Here is a 19,602-nt window from a genome sequence, read left to right on the forward strand (position 1 = left end):
GGCATATGGGACCAGTGCCCTACCCTCTTGAGCCACAGGCACCATCCAAGATGGAGAATTTGAAGTCAGACTGAATCCTAGTAATGGTAGCACAGCTTGACAGGAAAAGAAATTGATGAAGACTCAGACTTCTGAAATGCCATGATGAGATAACACTCATTGCACATAGATTTGAAAGAATAATTGTCATTGCTTAAGGCAGAAAGGAGATAATATTGAACATATATGGAAAACCCACCATATGTTTTACCATGGGGTCAGGGAGAAAAAAAAAGTGATTTTGTTGTGTTGTTTTTTTTTTTTTTTAAGTAGGATTTCCCACAGTTCCATCCAATAATTAGGGCTTGGGCAATGCGCAAAAATATGTATATTTATAGTATAAGTCTAAAACAAAAAAACTTCCAATGCAAACAGTACCAAATAAACCATTATAGTAATAGGGGGTTATGTTCTGGACCAAATTGGCAGAAAAGACTTAATTCTCTTCCCTTATTTCATTCTTTTAAACACAAATATTGCCCTTTCAGGTTCTTAAACATTTGTATACTGGTGATAGCCTGGTATTTTAGAAGAAACTTCAAGTATCATTAGTAGCCTCTAGAAATTCAATAGCATCTTTTTAAAAAAAAAAAAAAAAAAAGAGGAAGTAACTTTTCTTGGTTTTGGAATGCTTTTTCTTTGCCTTCATTTATTTGCCTAAGGAACATTTGATGTTTGGTTGACAGCAGGGTACTCTTTGGTTTTTTTCCTCTCCCCCTTCTCTGATTTGCTCTCTCTTTCTTTGGCTAGATCTTCCCAGCTCTCATCCCACCTCCTCCTCAGCTATCATCTCTGCACCTTTGCTGCTGGAATCTGATCTTTCCCTCCCTTAAGTCTCAAATACCACTTCGATTTTCTTGCTGGATTTCTCTCCTCTGTCTGCGGAATTTCTCACACCTTACGCTAGACAGTCCTCAAAACCAAACACATCCTTTCATCCTCAAAAAATTACGCTTTGGAGGATGGGGGGGAGGGAGAGTAATTGGTGGGACCACACCTCCGGTGCATCTTACAAGGGTACATGTGAAATTTCCTAGGAGTAGAATATAAACGTCTTAACATAATAACTAAGAAAATACCACGAAGGCTGTGCTAACTAGTTTGATGAAAACATTTCAAATTATATATAAAATCAGCACATTGTACCCCATGATTGCGTTAATGTACACAGCTATGATTTAATAATAATAAAATGAAGCTTTCTTTCTCAGAATGAAAGGACCCTTCTCCGGGTTATTCAGTTTGATAATTTAAGGTGATCTTTAATTTTTTCTTCTCCCTCACTGCCCCAGAGTGTTTCTGGAAACTGACTTGGATTTGTTCCTATGTCTTCTTTCCTGGAAATCCGTCGCCCTATTCACTGCACCTGACATATTCTGGCCTTCCTTCAAATCTGCGGAGCTTGAAGTCTTAAGCCACAGATGAAAGTAACACCTCTTTCCTTTGGACTCTCAAATTATTTTATTTTAATACCTTACATGCCATACACCTTCTATTAGTTATTTATCTCCTCTTGTATCTCTTTTCTAATCTTCCCTCTTAACGGAATTACTTTTGGATCACAGCATCTTTGCATTTTCCTCATTCCTAGAATATGCTAATTACCCGATCAGGGCTGAGCGTGTTTGTTGAATGAATGAATGAATGGCTACGGATGCACCGTATTCTTAAATCCGGAGAATTTTTAGTGGTCAGAGCAGCTGAGTAAAGCTTAAATCCTCCAGGAGAAAGTGATTTGCACGTGGGTGATGTTTTCCAATGTTTTGCTAATTGAAAAATAACGCTGTTGTAGGTGTCAAATTGGTTTGCTAACGCCAGACGTCGGCTTAAGAATACGGTTCGACAGCCAGATTTAAGCTGGGCCTTAAGAATAAAGTTATACAACAAGTACGTGCAAGGAAACGCTGAGCGGCTTAGTGTAAGCAGCGATGATTCCTGTTCTGAAGGTATGTTAATATTTTTATTTTGTTTTCTTTGCCTCTGCAAGAAGTTGACCTCAACTGCTATTTTAAGGTTGGTCCCGCAAAATATGCTGGTGCCATAACGGTTCTTTTTTATTGCATGAGGTCACTTCGTGTTTACAATACTATAAATGACCAACAAAATTATGTCTGTTTCCTGTCATTTCTAGATTCATCATGTGTCCAAATAATACTTTCAGTGAAATCCATTAAAACTAAAACACCTTAAGCAAGCAACTACATTAATCCCTGCTTTCTTTTGCCTAAAAATGAATCTTGGATGTACAGTTGTCTAATGTATAATTTTATATGCTCTAAATATTCTTCCTTTGGGTATATTTTTATTATTGAATATAATAGTCGAGTGGTTGGGGGAACGTATGCATAAATACTGAGCGATGTTTTTCCCCCTTAGATGGAGAAAACCCTTCAAGAAACCACATGAATGGAGGGGGCTATGATACCCCAGTTCACCATCCTGTGATTAAAAGCGAGAGCTCGGTCATAAAATCTGGAGTGAGGCCAGAGTCACAGGCCAGTGAGGACTACGTGTCACCCCCCAAGTACAAGAGCAGCTTGTTGAACCGTTACCTTAACGACTCTTTGAGACACGTCATGGCCACAAACACCGCCATGATGGGAAAAACGAGGCAAAGAAACCATTCGGGATCTTTTAGCTCCAACGAATTTGAGGAAGAATTGGTGTCTCCATCATCATCAGAGACCGAAGGCAACTTTGTCTACCGCACAGGTAAGCCTGTGCTTTTTGTGGTAATGACTGTGATTCCTTCTTTAAAGCAGAACTAAAACTGCAGGAGAGTAGTTTTATTTTGACAGGTATAAAGGCGTCAGATCATTTATGCGTTGCCTGTAATTCAGTTTCAAAGCTTTTCTTTTGTTTTCAATCGCCGACTGATAATGTTTGTTGATAGAGGATGGTCTGAACAGATTATGGAGAAATTTTCTATTATAATTATAAACATTTTCATTCTGAATGATGATATTACTCTTAAAGATAAATGAAGGAGGATATAAATAAGTAAAGGGGGCATATACGGTCGACATAAAATTCAGGTGCAATTTACTATGTTAAACTATTTAAAATTGCACTGAACTTTATGTGCCCCCGGCATATTTTTTTTTATGAATACTATTGAATGGAGGAACTTCTGGGTTCCGGCCAGTCATACAAATACTTTGTATTCCATCTTTCATCTTCAATGCTTTGATTGGTAATAGTGATGGGAAATGAACACAAGAGAACACGATGCCAAGCTTTCAGAAAGGAAAAGTATCGGTCTGGTTTCAATTGCATTGGAAATTTTACCCTCATCCCTGGAAAGCACAAGTTGGGCTGATCAGTAGCGTTGACAATTTTACTTTTATTACAGAACTAATGAATCCATTTTTCTACCTGTCCAAATCTTTCAGATGGAACGGTGGGTTTGGTTAAAATTTTCTGTCTTGACTTCAGTGCCCAGAGAGATTCGCTGTGAAGGAGGTTTTGAGTGGGTTGCTTGGGAGCAAGGGGTATCTGTGACCTATATCTGGGGTAGGTAGAATCTGGTTCTAAAATGGCCAACAAATGAGATTTAGAAAGGTAGAGCTGGAAATAACCTCAGAAAGCAGCTAGTCTTGCCACATCATGTCACAGATAAGAAAACTCAGGCTAAGCACGTATAATAGTTACTCTTCACCAGATCAATAGTAATACCGCAGCCTGCCCAAGAGGTAGTAAGGACATTGCTACTTCTAGACTACTATTACTGTTATTATATCTACTACCAAGAATCATTATTTACCCAGTGGTCATGATGTACTATGTCCTATGATAAGTACTGCACAAATGTTACTGTATCTAATTACCAGACATTCTTAATTTAAGACATTCCAAGTCTTTAGATAAGGCTTCATTTCTTAAATCAATTATCAATGAAAGAATCTTTACAGTTTCTGGCCAGGGCTGAGTTTGAACCTGCCACCTCCAGCATATGGGGCCAGCGCCCTACTCCTTTGAGCCACAGGCACCACCCATGTTAATGTATCTAGTCCTCATAATATGGAAGAGCTTAATATGTAAAACAGTAGGGCTTTGTAAAGGAATCTGAATTTGTCTTGTTTAATATACCATTCAAATTCCGTTAGCCAGAAATCTGATATTCAAGTGCTTGCAAATATGTACCAAATATATGAGCTACGAGGATTCTGAGAAAATATCAGTGTATATCTAAAGACTTAAATCAATCTTGTTTTCTGTTTACATCTCCAACTCCGTTGGTAGAAAAAAACAAACTCCAAGTACTCAGAAATACAAAAATAGTCTTGTAAGTGATAATGGGGCCTAAGAAGAAGTACAGGTAAAAAGCTATTTAGCCAATAATGAAAATGACTAAGCTACATATTAACATCTAGTCCATATGAACAGAGCAGAAATGGAGAGTCATTCAGAGCTTTGTCAGTGTTTATTTTCAGAGAAAGGAAAAGAAATCAAGCCATTCAAATGCAGATAATGGAAAAAATAATAAAAATAAAAGGAAAAGGAAAATCTGAAAATCAAGTTTTGACACTTTAAAAGAAATGATAAAATAAGCAAAGAATTAAAACAGGACTGAGCAAGAGCAAGACTGGTCTCTACAAAAAATAGAAAACTGAACTGAGTCTCAGCTACTTGGGAGGCTGGGACAGGAGGATCACTGGAGGCCAAGAATATGAGGTTGCAGCAAGCTATGATGATGCCACTGCACTCTGATGTCACTACTGCAGTCTAGCCCCACCAACAGAACAGGACCCTAGCTTAAAAATAAATAAATAAAAAATAAATAAAAATTTTAAATACTTAAAGTTCAAAGTGACAAAGGAGATACAGAAATAAATACAGTAATTTAAAAATTTTTTTTAAAATTATGATGAAGTTCTGTATAAAATTGTTTGGTAGTACACTGTGTGTAAATGTGTATAGGAAATAAATTGTTATTGTCCACATTCTTTAAATGATAGATTTACAAATAAGAAAAGTTTTAAGTGACCAATAACTCAGGAAACAGTAAGATTTTCAGTAAATCCAGTTCCCAAAACACATGACTTGAGTAGATCCAATGTTTTTTTCAAACTGTGAAGAAATAATTAATTTCCATGTCTGATACATTTTTCTAGAATGAATAAAAATACAGGAAGTACCTCAGTTTTTAAAAACGTGAATGTCATCCTAATCCCAAATCAGATAAAGACAGCAGCATTACAGTCAAAACTTTTATTTATAATATTGATACCGACTTTGAAACAGCATGAGAAATATTTATCATATAGTATTAAATGAAAAGCAATTCAAAATCATGGAAACACTGAATACAATTAAGATGATGCAGGCAGCGCCTGTGGCTCAAAGGAGTAGGGTGCTGGCTCCATATGCCGGAGGTGGTGGGTTCAAACCCAGCCCCAGCCAAAAACTGAAAAAAAAAAAAAAAAGATGATGCAAATGTGTAATGATAAAAATGAAAGATTTGGGGGAAAAAAATGAAAATTCATTTTGATGAGGTGAAGGGATCAGTAGTGGGTAATCTGTTATTTAAAAATAATATTTTTCTTATTCATTTTTTCATATTGCCTAATTAAAACATCATACGTCTATACAATTTACCCAGTACTGTGAGTCTTCTGAAAATTCAGGCTCTTTTCAAAGATGACAAAATAATAGCTCAGAAGGAAAAGCGTGCCTGTGTAAGTGATTTTTTTCAAAGTTAAATATCTTGGCCATTTATTTTTATTAAAACATTCCAAATGCACTTGGTCCATATTAATAGACTATTCATTTGCCAAGTGCTATTTTTAAATAAAAGCCTTTTTTTTTTTTTTTTTTTTTTTAGTTATGCAACCAATGAAAAACCAACCTAGGTGTGTAAACTTCTGGTTTTTCAGGCATGTAATAAACTTTCAAAAAGCAGACTAAATCTTTTATTTTTATAGATGGGGAATTAAGAAAGCCTTGTGGGCTGAGGCTGATCCACCGGGTTTCAAATCAAAACAAAAAGTGGCTGTATTCTGTGGGAACTCAGTGACAGTGTTGCTACAATGGTCTCCAGGTTACCATGCGTGTATAAATAGTAGAATAGGAGATTTCGAGAAATACTTTCAGAGCAACTGCTATGGTTTTCTCTGGCATCCAGGCATCCTCTGAATTCCTTCCATTCCATCTGGTTATATCCTTCTTTCTTCGCCTAAATAGAAATTTTGCAAGTCTGCTATGAACACTCCCTCCCCCAGGCCTAAGTAGTACAAAGATTTTTAACTTCCAAATTTTTTTTTTTTCCAGGATACCTTTAAATACAATTTATTGGTTTATCTCTGCTAAGGAATTTGATCCATTTGCCCATTTATTTTTGTTCAAAAGTGGCTGTCTCCCAATGCATTTTATTAAGTATATGGACTTAAAAAGCCGAATGAAAGATGGTGTGTGGAAGGACATGTGTCACTGAATTTTATTTCTCTATTATTAAATTCTAGGAGGGAGGAATGTTGCAGATTATAAAGTAGTAATCCTAATCAAAGCTTTTACTAGCAACGGTCAAAGCCAATACAAAGATGTTTTTGTGACTTTTATAAAGACGTTACCTCTCTGTGGTATCTGCAGTCTTCAGCCTCAGGACAGGGCAGGGTAGTCACTCAATAAATATTGATTGAAACTGCTCTAATAGCAGTAGCCCTGCCCATTACAATTGACCAGAACTACTAAGTACTACTCAAAGGAAATTGAGTCATTCATTGTGAGCTGTTGGATTAAGTCATCTAAATTAAAACTATCATCCCTTTTCTTCATGTTAGATTAACAAATGGTAGTTTGCAGATGTTTGACAGAGTGCATTTCCCTTACTCCCCCCTAGGTGGGTCTATTCCCGGAACATTTGGGATAAGGACACCTCCATTCCCATTGAATCAAGGCTGTAGTCCCCAGATGGGGCCATTTTTGCCACCTTACAGAATGAGGCCTCATTGGAATCTTTGCTAATTGGCTTTCGTTGATCTTACCCTCAAAACCAAGTCTATTGAATTTCTTTCACCCTTAAGGGGTGAAGAGAGGTTTCTAAGTGTACTTGATAAGGGGAAATTGGGCAAGTCTTGAAATAAAACGATGGACTTCCCCTTTTCTTTGCTCAGCTTGAGGGCAAGTCCCTAATTGCATTTTTTTCTTTTCATAGCTCACAAACGATTTATAAATTCCTAGTACCTTCCAATGGTTGCTCTCTGAGCCCCACTACTCTGTCAGTATACAATGTATAAATTTATCCTACTCCCAAGAGGCTGAATGTTTAAATTTCGTCTTGTTAAACTGTCCAAAATCCCTCTTAATTAGACACATCTAGTATAGCCAATACATAGGCCACAGGCATCTTTGTTACTGTGAATTAATCAGGATAGCATCCCCTTGGCTTTACTGAGATGAATATGAAGAAGAAATGGAGATTTTGATGGAGAGAAAACAAGAAACCATTGATTTGAGACATGGGAGACTGTCTGAGAGGGAGGGTCCCTTTGTTGCCCTGCCACCATTGGAGAATTGGAACCAAATGAGAGAACAAGGCATTTGGGTTACTACGGAAGGAGGAACCAAGACAGGGAAAGCAAATTTGAGAGGATAGCAAAGGCCAGCTGCCATCTCCAGACCTTTTTTCTTGGCTAACAATGACCCTCAGGGAGAGAAAATGTTCTTTCTTAGTTTTTTTCCTCCCTCTTCCTGCACACTGTGTCCTTTCGAGTTGAAGCTGGTATCAGTAGCAAAATCTAGATATGCTCTTGGGTTCAATAAACCATTGGATCAGCCTGGGATTTCACCTTAATTAATTTACGGTGTAGTTTCTTTGGAGAAATGCACTCTCCGTTCTAAAGAACTGATGCAACAAGTTTTCCTCGGGGACACAGCTCATCTGTGTGCAGGGTGCTCCTACGTGCCTGTGTTCCCCATACAAAAGTGTTTACTAAGAGCCCTCCAGGCAGGCTCTGTGTTTAGCTGGCTAGAGTTGTGTGCAAGACCACTTCCCAGTGCGACCATATTTAAATGAACCAGAAGAAAGATGTGAAGAGATGGCTTGGTAGATCTTTGATAACAGAGGTGGATACTCACCCTTGGTGTATCTGTTTCGTTGATTTTAGGTTTTGGTTTGGGGGCCAAGATGGGACTGCACCGAGGGCCATGTGTCTGTGAAGTGTGACCAGCCCTAGTGTGTGAGCACACCCGTGTATACACCGGGTTTCTCTCTGGGCTTTTGCTGACAAGCCAGTCCACCTCGGATACTTTTTTTTTTCCTTCTTATTTTACTTCCCTTTTTGTGCTGTTACTTTCTTGTTTTTAGTGCAAGAATTAAGCTTTGCCATTTTGGATTATTCTAGACATTCTTTTCCTGGCATGCAAATGACCGCTGATGTGCTCCAGCAGAGAATAATAAAACCCTCTGTCACCAGTCCAGCCAGTGACATTTAAAGGATCCTTGAAAGGTTATCCAATTTCTTGTCTTGTACCTCACCTAACAAAGGCCAGCTGGGAATGAGGTATTTCACATAAGTCCAATTTCCAGAGAGCAGAAATGTAAGTCCCAATTTAAAAATTAGAGACTATTCTGCTCTCCTAAACTTAGGATTTTAAACACAGCTTCTAGAATGTGCCATAATAATCCTTCTCTGAGCTTTCTCCTCCTTTCTGGTTTTTGATTTTTACACCTTTGAATCAATAACCTTTGGATCAACCACAACCTGAGTAAACGTGTCCCTAATTCCTTTGAATAAGGAACAATTGTCTTTCTGATAGTCCTTTTAAAAAAAGGGAACTTTCTCAATTATTTCAAAGTAGCCACCTCTTCAGTGAGATTTCTACAAAAGCTGATCTCTGGGTATGAATTGTAAAAACGTAAGCACTCTTCTGAACACAACAGAGTCTTAATACTTCTTCGTCAGTCGTGGTGACCGCAAAGCACATTTATAAGGGTTATTTCTGAAATTCAGAGTAACTTGATTTTTGAAAATTCCATTTTCTTTATGGATTCCCTTATAAACTTTAGACAAAATCGCACCAGGACCCCAGCAGAAATTAAGGGCAAACAAACAAAAAAAAGAGAACAAATATTGATAACATTTGCAGTTTGCAGGTTCCCCCACCCCACCCCACCCCCCTGGGTGGCTTTTCCTTGTTATTTTGTATTTCATGAGACTTGCATCCCCCACACAATGTGGCTTCCAAACAAATCGAAAGTGTATAAGTATGAGGCAGTTTAGTTTAGAAACCGTGCAGATGTTTTAAAGTTTTATTTGTGCTGAGACATTTAAAATGTACTCTTAATTATTCTGAAATATACCCTTGTATCGTGTGCCTTAGGTGAGATCCCACCCAATGAAATGACCATACCACAAAAAATAAGTCAGTGAGGAGATGGCAATAGAAATCAGTTGGATTTAAGCATTCCACCTTGCGTATCAAATCATCACTTCGTGCCCCATAAATGTGTACAGTTACAATTTTAGTTAAAAATGAAGAAAAAGGTGAAGTTGTGTTTGATCCAGGCATCCTTGTCCTCTTACACCGTGGTACCTAAAAAGATGGCAATATTGATTTCATAGTCTGTCTGGATGTAGGCAGCTTGTTTTCTGAAATGCAGCCACATCCTCTCTTGTCCTTTCTACTGAGTCTCCCTGTCTTGTCATGTAGTAAAAGCTCCTTGAGGCCCTGAAATAGTGCTGTATTAATTATAATGTCCACCTGGCACTTACTACCATGTCTTTCACATTGCTCCGTAAATGTTTCTTAAGTGAATGAACGAGTGCCTTAGTGATTTAGTCCGTCTGCTCCTTAAGCCATAAAGACGTTTTCATCTACCTAAGTCTATATCGATCTGTGTCCGGGAACTGAAGAAGAGAAAGAGAAGGGTCCTGAAGAAGTTCACACTGGTTAAAAAATATATATTTTTTAAATAAAAATACAGAAAAGGGAACCAAAACGAAGCTTAAAACAATGAAATGCTTGCGAGATTCCAAATAAAAATGCAGAAAGTATAAAATGAAACTAAATTGATTTTCAAGTAAAAAAAAAGTGACTTCCAAGGAAACGCAAGGCTGAAAAGTGGAAAAGTTTAGCGAGTCTAAAGATCTGCCAACAAATAAAAAGCATAGCACATAGACAAATAAAAACGAACGGAGTGTTGACAAGTGTGACTTCACTAAGTAATGGCATTTGCTGTTTACTTACTGTATAGTTTCATAGGTGAGAGGTAAGAGGCAAAGCAGAAATGTAGACCCTCTCATTTCAGCTCTTCAGCCACATGGACAAGAGCCCTGTGCTGAAGCTGTGACTTTTTAAAGAATGGACTGTCTTTGAATCGCATGTCAGCCTGAGAGAACATCTGCACAGAGATTTTGCATTTTCTCTGCAAAGAAAGCTTTCCACGCGTAAGAGTGGAGATCCCAGACGCATCCACGTGCCATAGTTCCTCGTTAAAAACCAGTTTACCAACATGAGATTTTGGATCTGTAGAGGCCCTCTCTGTATTTCGGCCTTCTTGTTCTATGGGCATTTATCGACCAATCGATTATAATTGATTTTCTGAAACTCAGGGCATTTCAAACTTGCCACAGCGGTCCAGTCACATCCTGGTGCAGCTTCACAGAAGGGCCTGTTCATGTCACTCCATTTCAGATTGTGTCAGTGTTTCCATTAAGAGACTTTTTCATTCCCTAAGGCTTCTAAATAAGCCATAAAAAATTTAGCCAAACTCAAAGCTGCTGGTAAAGGGCTTTTTCTTTCTTCTCTGAGGCATAAGGACTGTAACTCCCACTAATTCTAAATTTAGCGAGGTTTGTAAACTCTTAACACACTGACAAGACCCAAGTCAGAGCCACTGACGTCTTTGTAGCCTGACTACAGAGGATATTGAACAGCTTTTTACTGTCCGTGAAAATAACAAGACATTCTATTGAACAAATATGGAAGTGGTTTCCTTTCTTTCTTTTCCTTTTTCTTTCTTTTTTAAAATTTTTTGTCGTTGGTTAGTTGCAGTTAGTTTATCCCTTCTGCCTCCCCACTTTGTTTCTAAAATTATGCAAGTTTTTTTTCCTTTTTTTTTTTTTTCTGGGTCAAAATTTGTCTTGTTGATGTAACGGAGTTTTTCCTCAGGATAAGTATGTGTTCTCTTCCAGCCCAGAATGTTGGTACTTTCAAATTTGGGAAGCAAATTGTTTTCTGTTTTCTGTTATAAATAACATCATTTATAATTGTGAGTTTTGAGGTAGCAAAGAAAAGTCCTAAGAAACGTGTGCACTGGGCCCAATTTCTCTCATGGTTGGATTTTCTTTTTCTTGGTTTTCAGTTTAAAAGAAAACAAAGGATGGCAGATTTTAAGTTAACAGCTGCCTAATGAACCTTTTCTCTCTTCCCTCCTTGACAGCTGTGTTCCCTAATTCCTCTCAGTTTCATCATAGTGAAGAGGTAAATAGTCAGGGGTTCTTGTAAGTTCAGTCCACTTTTAAAGGACCCTCCAGTTCAATCTCGTGCCTCACAGATTAGGAAACTGTCAGTGCTACTTTAGACACAGCGAGCATTTGCTTGTTGGATACGAGCTGCTCCAACATTCAGAGGTGTGATTCTAATCCTTTATACAGTAAGGCTAATGGCTTTTGGTGATTTCAGGTACTTAAACTGACTTTCACTTAAAAAGCATTTAAATCATTAGCCTGGAACTTTCAAGAACTTGGGGTAGGTGTGTGTGCATGGCTAAAGATCTCTTTGCTTTCATGGCTACAGTGGAAAAGTTTTTACATAAGTGGATATTATAAATTGGGAGTTGTTAATACCATACAGAACCTGGGGACCCTTTCTTTGGTTAGTAAGAGAAATAGGAGTGGTCTGCAGAGGATCCCTAAGGGTTAATGGTCGTGTGTATTTGTGTGCATGTTAGTAGTAGTAACAGAAATTGAACAGAGATGGAAAATCAAAGTAGCTTTTGGAAATGACTGGTGTCGTCTTCTCCATACACTGGAGACACTGAAGTCATTACCAGGAAGTGGTCTGGAATAATTTGAGCGATCATCGCAACCCATTTGGAAAGTGGTTTGGGAGAGATAGATTAGTCTCAGCCCTAAGCAACACCACTACTCACTCCCTGCTTCTAAGAGTTCTGAATCTTCCCAGGCGGGAAAGTTTAGACATGTGTTTCCCAGCCTCCCCCAGTAGGAGGTGCTGTGATGCGGGGGTGACATTCACTTCCAGCATTTCCTGGGGTCAGGCACCTAGAAAAAACAAAATTGAAGTTCAGACTTCCCAGTTGGACAGATTCAGATAGCATCTGAGTGATTGGCCCCGGGGGCCTTGATATTCATATGTGCAATTCATGTCTTCTAGAATCTCTAAGCTGCAGATAATCTGCAATCCTTTAAAGCAGTGTTTTTTCAACCTTTTTATTTCATGGCACACTTGAACCTACAGTTAAACTTCTGTAGGATATGCTTAAATTATGTTGATCAAAAAATAAAAATAAAAAATAGAATATACTTATGGTGCTTTGAACTTATTTGGAAAATAATTTAATTGATGATCTTTAAAATTTGTCATGGCACACCTAAGATCCTCTGTACACCAATCGAGATGTACATCTTTAAGAATGTGGTCTTTTTTGAACTGTTGTCCACATACACTACACATAAAATGAGTTTCGCCTTTGATCAGTTTTTATTTAAATAAAGAGAACAACACTTTGGTACAGTAGTGATTTAGAGAGGAATATTTTGGTAATACAGAATTAAAATGGAAAAACAAAGAACTCCAATGAAAATGAAATCTTTTAAAGTACTGAAAGGTGGTCAGAGACCATCATTCGTAAAGTGAGATTTCCGAGAAACACTTCGCTTTTAAGTTTTCACATCGCCGTCTGCCTATTAAGAACCAAGAGTACCTTCCTTCGAGCCAGACTCAGGTGATGGTGGACAGATCTCTCGGTATGGCAGAGACATTTCAAGTAAGAATGCCCTGTTCTGCCAAGATTGTCATTATGATACTAAAATGTACCCTTTGCTAAGGGCCAAAATTCAGAGTCTCTCCTCCCAGTTTCTCCGTTGATTTAGACAACAGATGTGCACAAAGGCAAAGTGGTATGTCATATGGCTTGGGGGCAAGAGGATGGCTGTCTGGCAAAGGAGAGCATTCCTGAAATGTTACTGGGTCTTACATTTCTAAACGTAAAATCCCTGGCCAGAAGCTGTTTAGTGCCAAGTGCCTTTGCTGTGATGCCTGAGCCTTAGCACAAGGCAGGATGGGCGTGATATTGTGGCTGCTGTTGGGACCACACAGCCTTTGCCTGTTTGCAACCGAGGTTGAGTGATGCTGTTAATTTCCTTTTTTCTTATCGTTTCGCTTGCAGCTGTTTCTGCTGTATTTGTGTGTGTGTGTGTGTGTGTGTGTGTGTGTCTCCTAGAATTCTCTTTTGAGCTGCTAAATCTATCCAGCCGTGTCAAGGAGTTTCTTCATAACCTTGTCAGTAGTGCAACTGGTCTTGTTTTAGTTTTTATTGTGTCTCCCAGGTTCCTTTATTTTAAACCTTTGCAGAAATAGCGCACCAATTCATATTTACTCAGTAACCCATGGGGTTTCCAGCTTGTCTAATTTGTGTATGTTTTTCTTTCAGATGATTTTTAAAAATTTTTTTTCTTAAAATGTGCTTGGAAAGGTATAAACATAAATCATCTGGAATAGTAATTCTCAACTATCTTGAAAGGTGTTCGAGGACTATTTCATGGTAACTATGGTTGAAGCAGTAAAATTTAGTTTATAGTTACAATAACTTTCCTCTCATTAGGAAAATATAAAAGAGCTCAATTTTATGATTTCATGACATATTACCAACCCCCAAATTCCATTCCTAATCCCCACCCCCTAACACACACAGACTCCGGGAAATGTTAATAGGAAGCTCAGGGAAGAATCCGCGAGGCACATGATCTGTGTGAGCTGGGTTTGACCTCACCCTATCTCTCAGCTGCTTTCATTAAAATGATAAAGTTTTGAGTGGAGGCAGGGTTGAGGCAATACATGTCTCATCCACAGATATTTTGATCATAGTTAAATTCCTACTGCTTCAGCTGTGATTTGAAAAATGACTTTGCTGGGCCCATATTTTCTCTCCAGTCAGCCTTCCCTGGTATGAAATCACCCACTTGTAGATAAGGCCATGGGAAGTTATAATGTGAAAACAGCAGAGAGCAGTGCCTTAGAAGTCAGGAGCTACGTATTGGACCAGATCTGCTAGCAATTGAGCAGGGGCTCTAAGAGAAGACTCCTTTATTAGCCATGGCCTTGACTCTCGCTGTAAAATGAATGTATGTGATAGGATAATCCATAAGTCCCTTGTACCACTGATGATCTGCCATTCTATGCAATGCATAGGGAGAGAAGGAAATCTACAGTTGTCAGAAAGTTATAGTTAAATGTGTACTGTGATATCTCTGTTAGAAACAGAACCTGGGCTCTGCTTGATAGTTCTAAAGGAGCACTGGCAAACATGCCATGAGTGAACGTCCCTGGTGATAGATAAAGGATTCTGCGCAGGGTGGGTGTGTAGCCTGTGGTACAGCATAGGAGCCAAGAGGGTAGACGTGTGTGGCTAAATCTGTCATTGTGTTTTTTATGTCCTGTATCATTTTGAGGAAGATCTATCCCAAGATTAAAGAAGTATGCTTCTACATTTGTTCTAGTATTTTTATTATCTTTATTATATATTATATACTTATAATATGCCCATAGTTATAAATTGTCTATTTTAAGACTTAGTCTGTAGTATTTCATCAACTTAAAAAAAATTCTCATATTAATTAGATATCATTTTTATTACTGTAGTTTTAGCGTGCATTTTGACATATGGCAGGGTATGTCTGCTTTCAGTTTTTTCAAAATATTCTCATCCAGGCTCTTAAATGTACTCTTTCAGTTGAATGTTAGAATAAGTGTGACAAGTTTCATCTTTAAAAAACCCTGTTAGATACATAAAAAACAGTGCTAAGAAGGAAATTTGTAGCTCTAAATGCCTACATCAAAAAGAGAGATCACAAATTAACAACCTAATTTCACACACCTCAAAGAACTGGAAAAGAATAAAGCAAACTCAAAGTTAGCAGAAAAGTAACTGAGAACAGAGCAGAACTAAATGAAATGAAGCAAAAAAAAAAAATACAAAATATCAACAACATGAAAAGTTGTTTCTTTGAAAAGATAATTAAAATCAATAGACCACTGGATAGATTAACAAGGGATAGAAGAGATACCAAAATAAAGAAAGGACTCAACAACTACCAAAAAAAACCCTACAGACCAATACCCTTTATGAGCATAGATATGAAAACTCTCAATAAAATACTACCAAACAGAATCCAACAACACAAGGAAAAGATAATTCACCACAATCAAATGGGTTTCATTCCAGGGATGCAAGGATGGTTCAATATACATACATCAAAAATGTCATTCACCACATAAACAGAATTAAAAAACAAAAAGCATATAATCATCTAAATAGATGTAGGAAAAGCATTTTATAAAATTTGGCATCCCTTTATGATAAAAAAAAAACTCTCAACAAACTAAACATAGAAGGAACATAACTCAAAATAGTAACAGCTATGTATGACAAACCTACCACTGACATCATACTGAATGGGGAGAAGTTGAAAATATTCCCCCAAAGAACTGGAATGAAATATGGGTGGCCCCTGTCAACACTTCTATTCCATATAACTACTGGAAGTCCTACCCAGAGCTGTCAGGTAAGAGAAAGAAATGAAGGGCTTACAAATCAGAAAATAAGGCAAATGATTGCTATTCACTGATTCCATCTTATAGTTAGAAAATGCTTTGGACACCTCCAAAACACTCCTCAAATTGATAAATAAATTCAGTAAAGTCTCAGGTTACAAAATATATACAAATTAATATATACAAATTAGAAGTATTGCTATACACTAATAACAGTCAAGCTGAGAATCAAATCAAGAAGTCAACCATTTACAACAGCAGCAAAGACATTAAATACCTAGGAATACACTCACCCAAGGACATAAATGATCTCTACAAGCAGAACTACAAAACACTGATGAAAGAAATCACAAAAGACATAAACAAATGAGAAAATATCCCATGTTTGTGGATTAGAAGAATCATTATTGCTAAAAATGTCCTTATTGCCCAGAGTGATTTATAGATTCAGTCCAATCCCCATGAAAATACCAACATCATTTTCCACAGGACCAGAAAGGGCAATGCTAAATTTTACATGGAATCAAAGAAGAGCCCAAACAGCCAAAGCAATCCTAAGCAAAATGAACAAATCTGGAGGCATCACATTATCAGACTCCAAATTAATACAAGGCTGTGGTCACCCAAACAGCATGGTATTGGTATAAAGGTAGACACACAGATCCATGTCACAGAATAGAGAACCTAGAAATAAAACCATATAGCCACAACTTTTGATTTTTGACAAAGCAGGCAAAAAAGTCCACTGGAGAAAAGACACGCTATGCTGTTCAACAAATGGTGCTGGGGAAACTGGATAGCCAAATGCTGAAGAATGAAAGTGGATTCCTACCTCTCACCATGTGCAAAAATTAACTCAAGATAGATTAAAGATTTAGATGTTAAGACCTGAAACTATAAAAATTCTAGAAGAAAACATAGGAAAAACTCTTCTAGACATTAGCCTAGGCAAAGAATTTATGACTAAGATCCTAAAGGACAAAAATAAGTAAATGGGACTTACTTAAACTAAAAAATGTCTTCACAGCAATAGAAATAATCAACTACGTAAATAGACAACCTACAGAAGGGGAGACAATATTTATAAACTATACATGTGGCAAAGAGTTGACTACTATCCAGCGTCTATAAAGAATTCAAAAAAAATCAGCAAGAAAAAAACCCACCCCCATTAAAAAGTAAGTAAAATACATTAACAGATTTTTCCAAAAGAAGATATACAAGTGACCAACAAATATATGAAAAAAATACTCAACATCATTAATCATCAGGGAAAAGCAAATTATATTAAAACCACAATGAGATACCATTTTACCCTTGTCAGAATGACCTTTATTAATAAGCCCAAAACAGTAGATGCTGGTGAGGGTGCAGGGAAAAGAGGACACTTAAACACTGTTGGTGGGAATATAAATAAGTACATCCTCTATGGAAAATTTCACACAGGAATTGACCAGACCTGCTAGCAATTGAGCAGGGGCTCTAAGAGAAGGCCCCTTTATTAACCATGGCCTTGACGCTCACTGTAAAATGAATGTATGTGATAGGATAATCCATAAGTCCCTTGTACCACTGATGATCTGCCATTCTATGCAATGCATAGGGAGAGAAGGGATCAGAAGTTACCTGAATCTCTACTTGGCATCTTCATGGCCTTCAAGCCCCCTCCTTAAACACATCCCCTAGTTTGTTTACAGAACACATTAGCAACTTTGTCTTGGGATTAATGACCCAGGGAGGCCTCCATAGACCCAACTTTGTCTTGGAATTAATGACCCAGGGAGGCCTCCGTAGACCCAGGGAGGAAGGACATATGGCCGGCTCTTCTGATGGGCTGCCCTTTGACCGGTAACCTTCATGATTCCTCTTATGGCTCAGTGACTCCCTGACTTTGAACTGCTGACTTGGAATATCTCCTGTGCCCTGTTGGGAGAAGCAGCTCACACTTGTGCCATGGTCTTGCCCTCTGCCTGTTTGAAGTTGTGGTTCTTTGTTCTAGATTTCTCTACTAACTTGATGCCATGTGTATTTTATCTTTCATGACTTTCTTAAGTTTTGTGACTTCACAATATGGTTCCCTGTATTGTTTTTGAGCACTGCTAGGTAGGCATTTGTTTTCAAGTTTACATTCTGTAATTTAAATGAGACTTGGAAAGAAAAATAATTAAAGCTTGTTCAGTCTGCCATCTTAAAGGGCAACTCCATACATATAAATGCTTAGTAAATGTTTTTATCATAGAAGATGTTTCCCTTGGTTCTGATAGTTTTTAGTGAGGATTTGCACACATTTGAAATGACGCATAGATTGTAAATATCAAGGAATGATAGAGTAACTGTACAAAGAACGGAGCAGCAGGAACTCCTGCAAAATTCCTGATGGGTTTTATGTGCATCAACATGACACGTTATGATAGTTACGAGTTCCTACACTACCATGCTTGAAATAAAGAGCTAAATATAATGGAGTTAAATTAAAAAATACCTGTAATTATAATAATACCATATAGTATTCCTTGGCGGTTGTGCACCTAATAAATACTACATTTTTGAAATGTAACTAGAATCTAATAGATGTTATTTTTATTCCATAGTTACACGTGTAGCAGGGCACGCTAGATCTAAATTTTATTTTTGTCTTTCCAGTGGAAAAGTTAAGTTCTTTGTTTGAGCGAGTACAGTTGGGAATTTTCAAATAAAAACAAGGAGCTAAGAATTCCGTGCCTTTCTGCCAGTCTTTCCTTCGAGCAAAATTTTCAGTCGATGGAGCATTAAAACATCATATGCTTCGTGTTGTTTTTTTACCCTTTTGTCCTCGGGTTCCTTTAATAACTTTGAGCGAATGCTACCAGTGTAGCAGATTAAAACTATGCATCCAAATAAAAAGAAAACATGGGAAGGAAAAGATTATCGTATTTCAAAACATTAGATTAAAAAAATACTTATTAAAGTATTCACTTTTGACTTGTTTTGAAAATGTTAAAACATCTTGCTTTTCCCTAATGCATTTCATCCTCCCCCTCCCTCTCCCCTCCTCCTCCTCCTCTTTTTCTCTTTCTTCTTCTTTCTCTCCTCTTCCTTCTTTCTCTCCTTCTTCTTCCCTTCCTTCTGCTTCTGTAAAGTGCAGTGTCTTTGCTTGGAACACTCCTGATCAGATTCTCCCTTGGTTCCTTTGGCTGTGGCTGAGCTGACTGAATATTTTAACATCCTCCTATGTCCTTTGGCCATGGTGGACTGACCACTGAATATTTTTCTGTGAGTCTTCTTTCTTCCCTCAGGAATAAGTTCAATTGTCCGTCTGTCAACAGGTAGAAATGGTGGTGCTTCTGACAGCAGTAAATTTAAAATAGGCCGCTGTTCCCAAGATCTTTCCAAGAGCACCAGTCTTTTTTAATGGAGCAAGTAACATTTCCAGAATCTTTTGTTTGCAGTGAATTTATTGTCATTGTATAGGCGGTATCTATTATACTAGGTGCATCCGTCCCTGGGTTATAGCTAATGCTTTGGTATATCCTCTACAAGTACTAAAATTTGATTTAGAACAGTGTTTTTCAATCTTTTATCCATTCATGTGTTGACGGGCAACCTCAATCTGACTCCAGTGAGAATAGCTCATACTCTAGTGTTTTTCAACCAGGCTGCTGCAGCACACTGGCGTGCCATGAGAGGATCTTAGGTATGCCATGAAAATTTTTAAAAATCATTAATTAAAGCTGGGCACCTGTAGCTCAGCAGCTAGGGTGCCAGCCACATACAGGGGAGCTAGTGGGTTCAAATCTAGCCCGGGCCTGTCAAAAAACAATGGCAACTACAACCAAAAAAAAAAAAAAA

The 19,602-nt window shown here is 37.8% G+C and overlaps 1 protein-coding gene across 1 annotated transcript in view; it reads left to right on the forward strand.

Moving 5' to 3' along the window:
- The window catches only part of MKX (mohawk homeobox), a 72,801-nt gene that overhangs the window by 10,449 nt on the left and 42,750 nt on the right, over window positions 1-19,602 (forward strand). Inside the window, exons 4-5 of the mRNA XM_003786733.1 lie at window positions 1,832-1,985; window positions 2,416-2,751. Coding sequence (XP_003786781.1) covers window positions 1,832-1,985; window positions 2,416-2,751 — 490 coding nt within the window. The remainder of the gene's footprint in view (window positions 1-1,831; window positions 1,986-2,415; window positions 2,752-19,602) is intronic.

This window comes from Otolemur garnettii, unplaced genomic scaffold (genome assembly GCF_000181295.1).
Source record: "Otolemur garnettii isolate 467f Iridium unplaced genomic scaffold, OtoGar3 scaffold00019, whole genome shotgun sequence".
In the NCBI taxonomy this organism is placed as follows: Eukaryota; Metazoa; Chordata; class Mammalia; order Primates; family Galagidae; genus Otolemur; species Otolemur garnettii.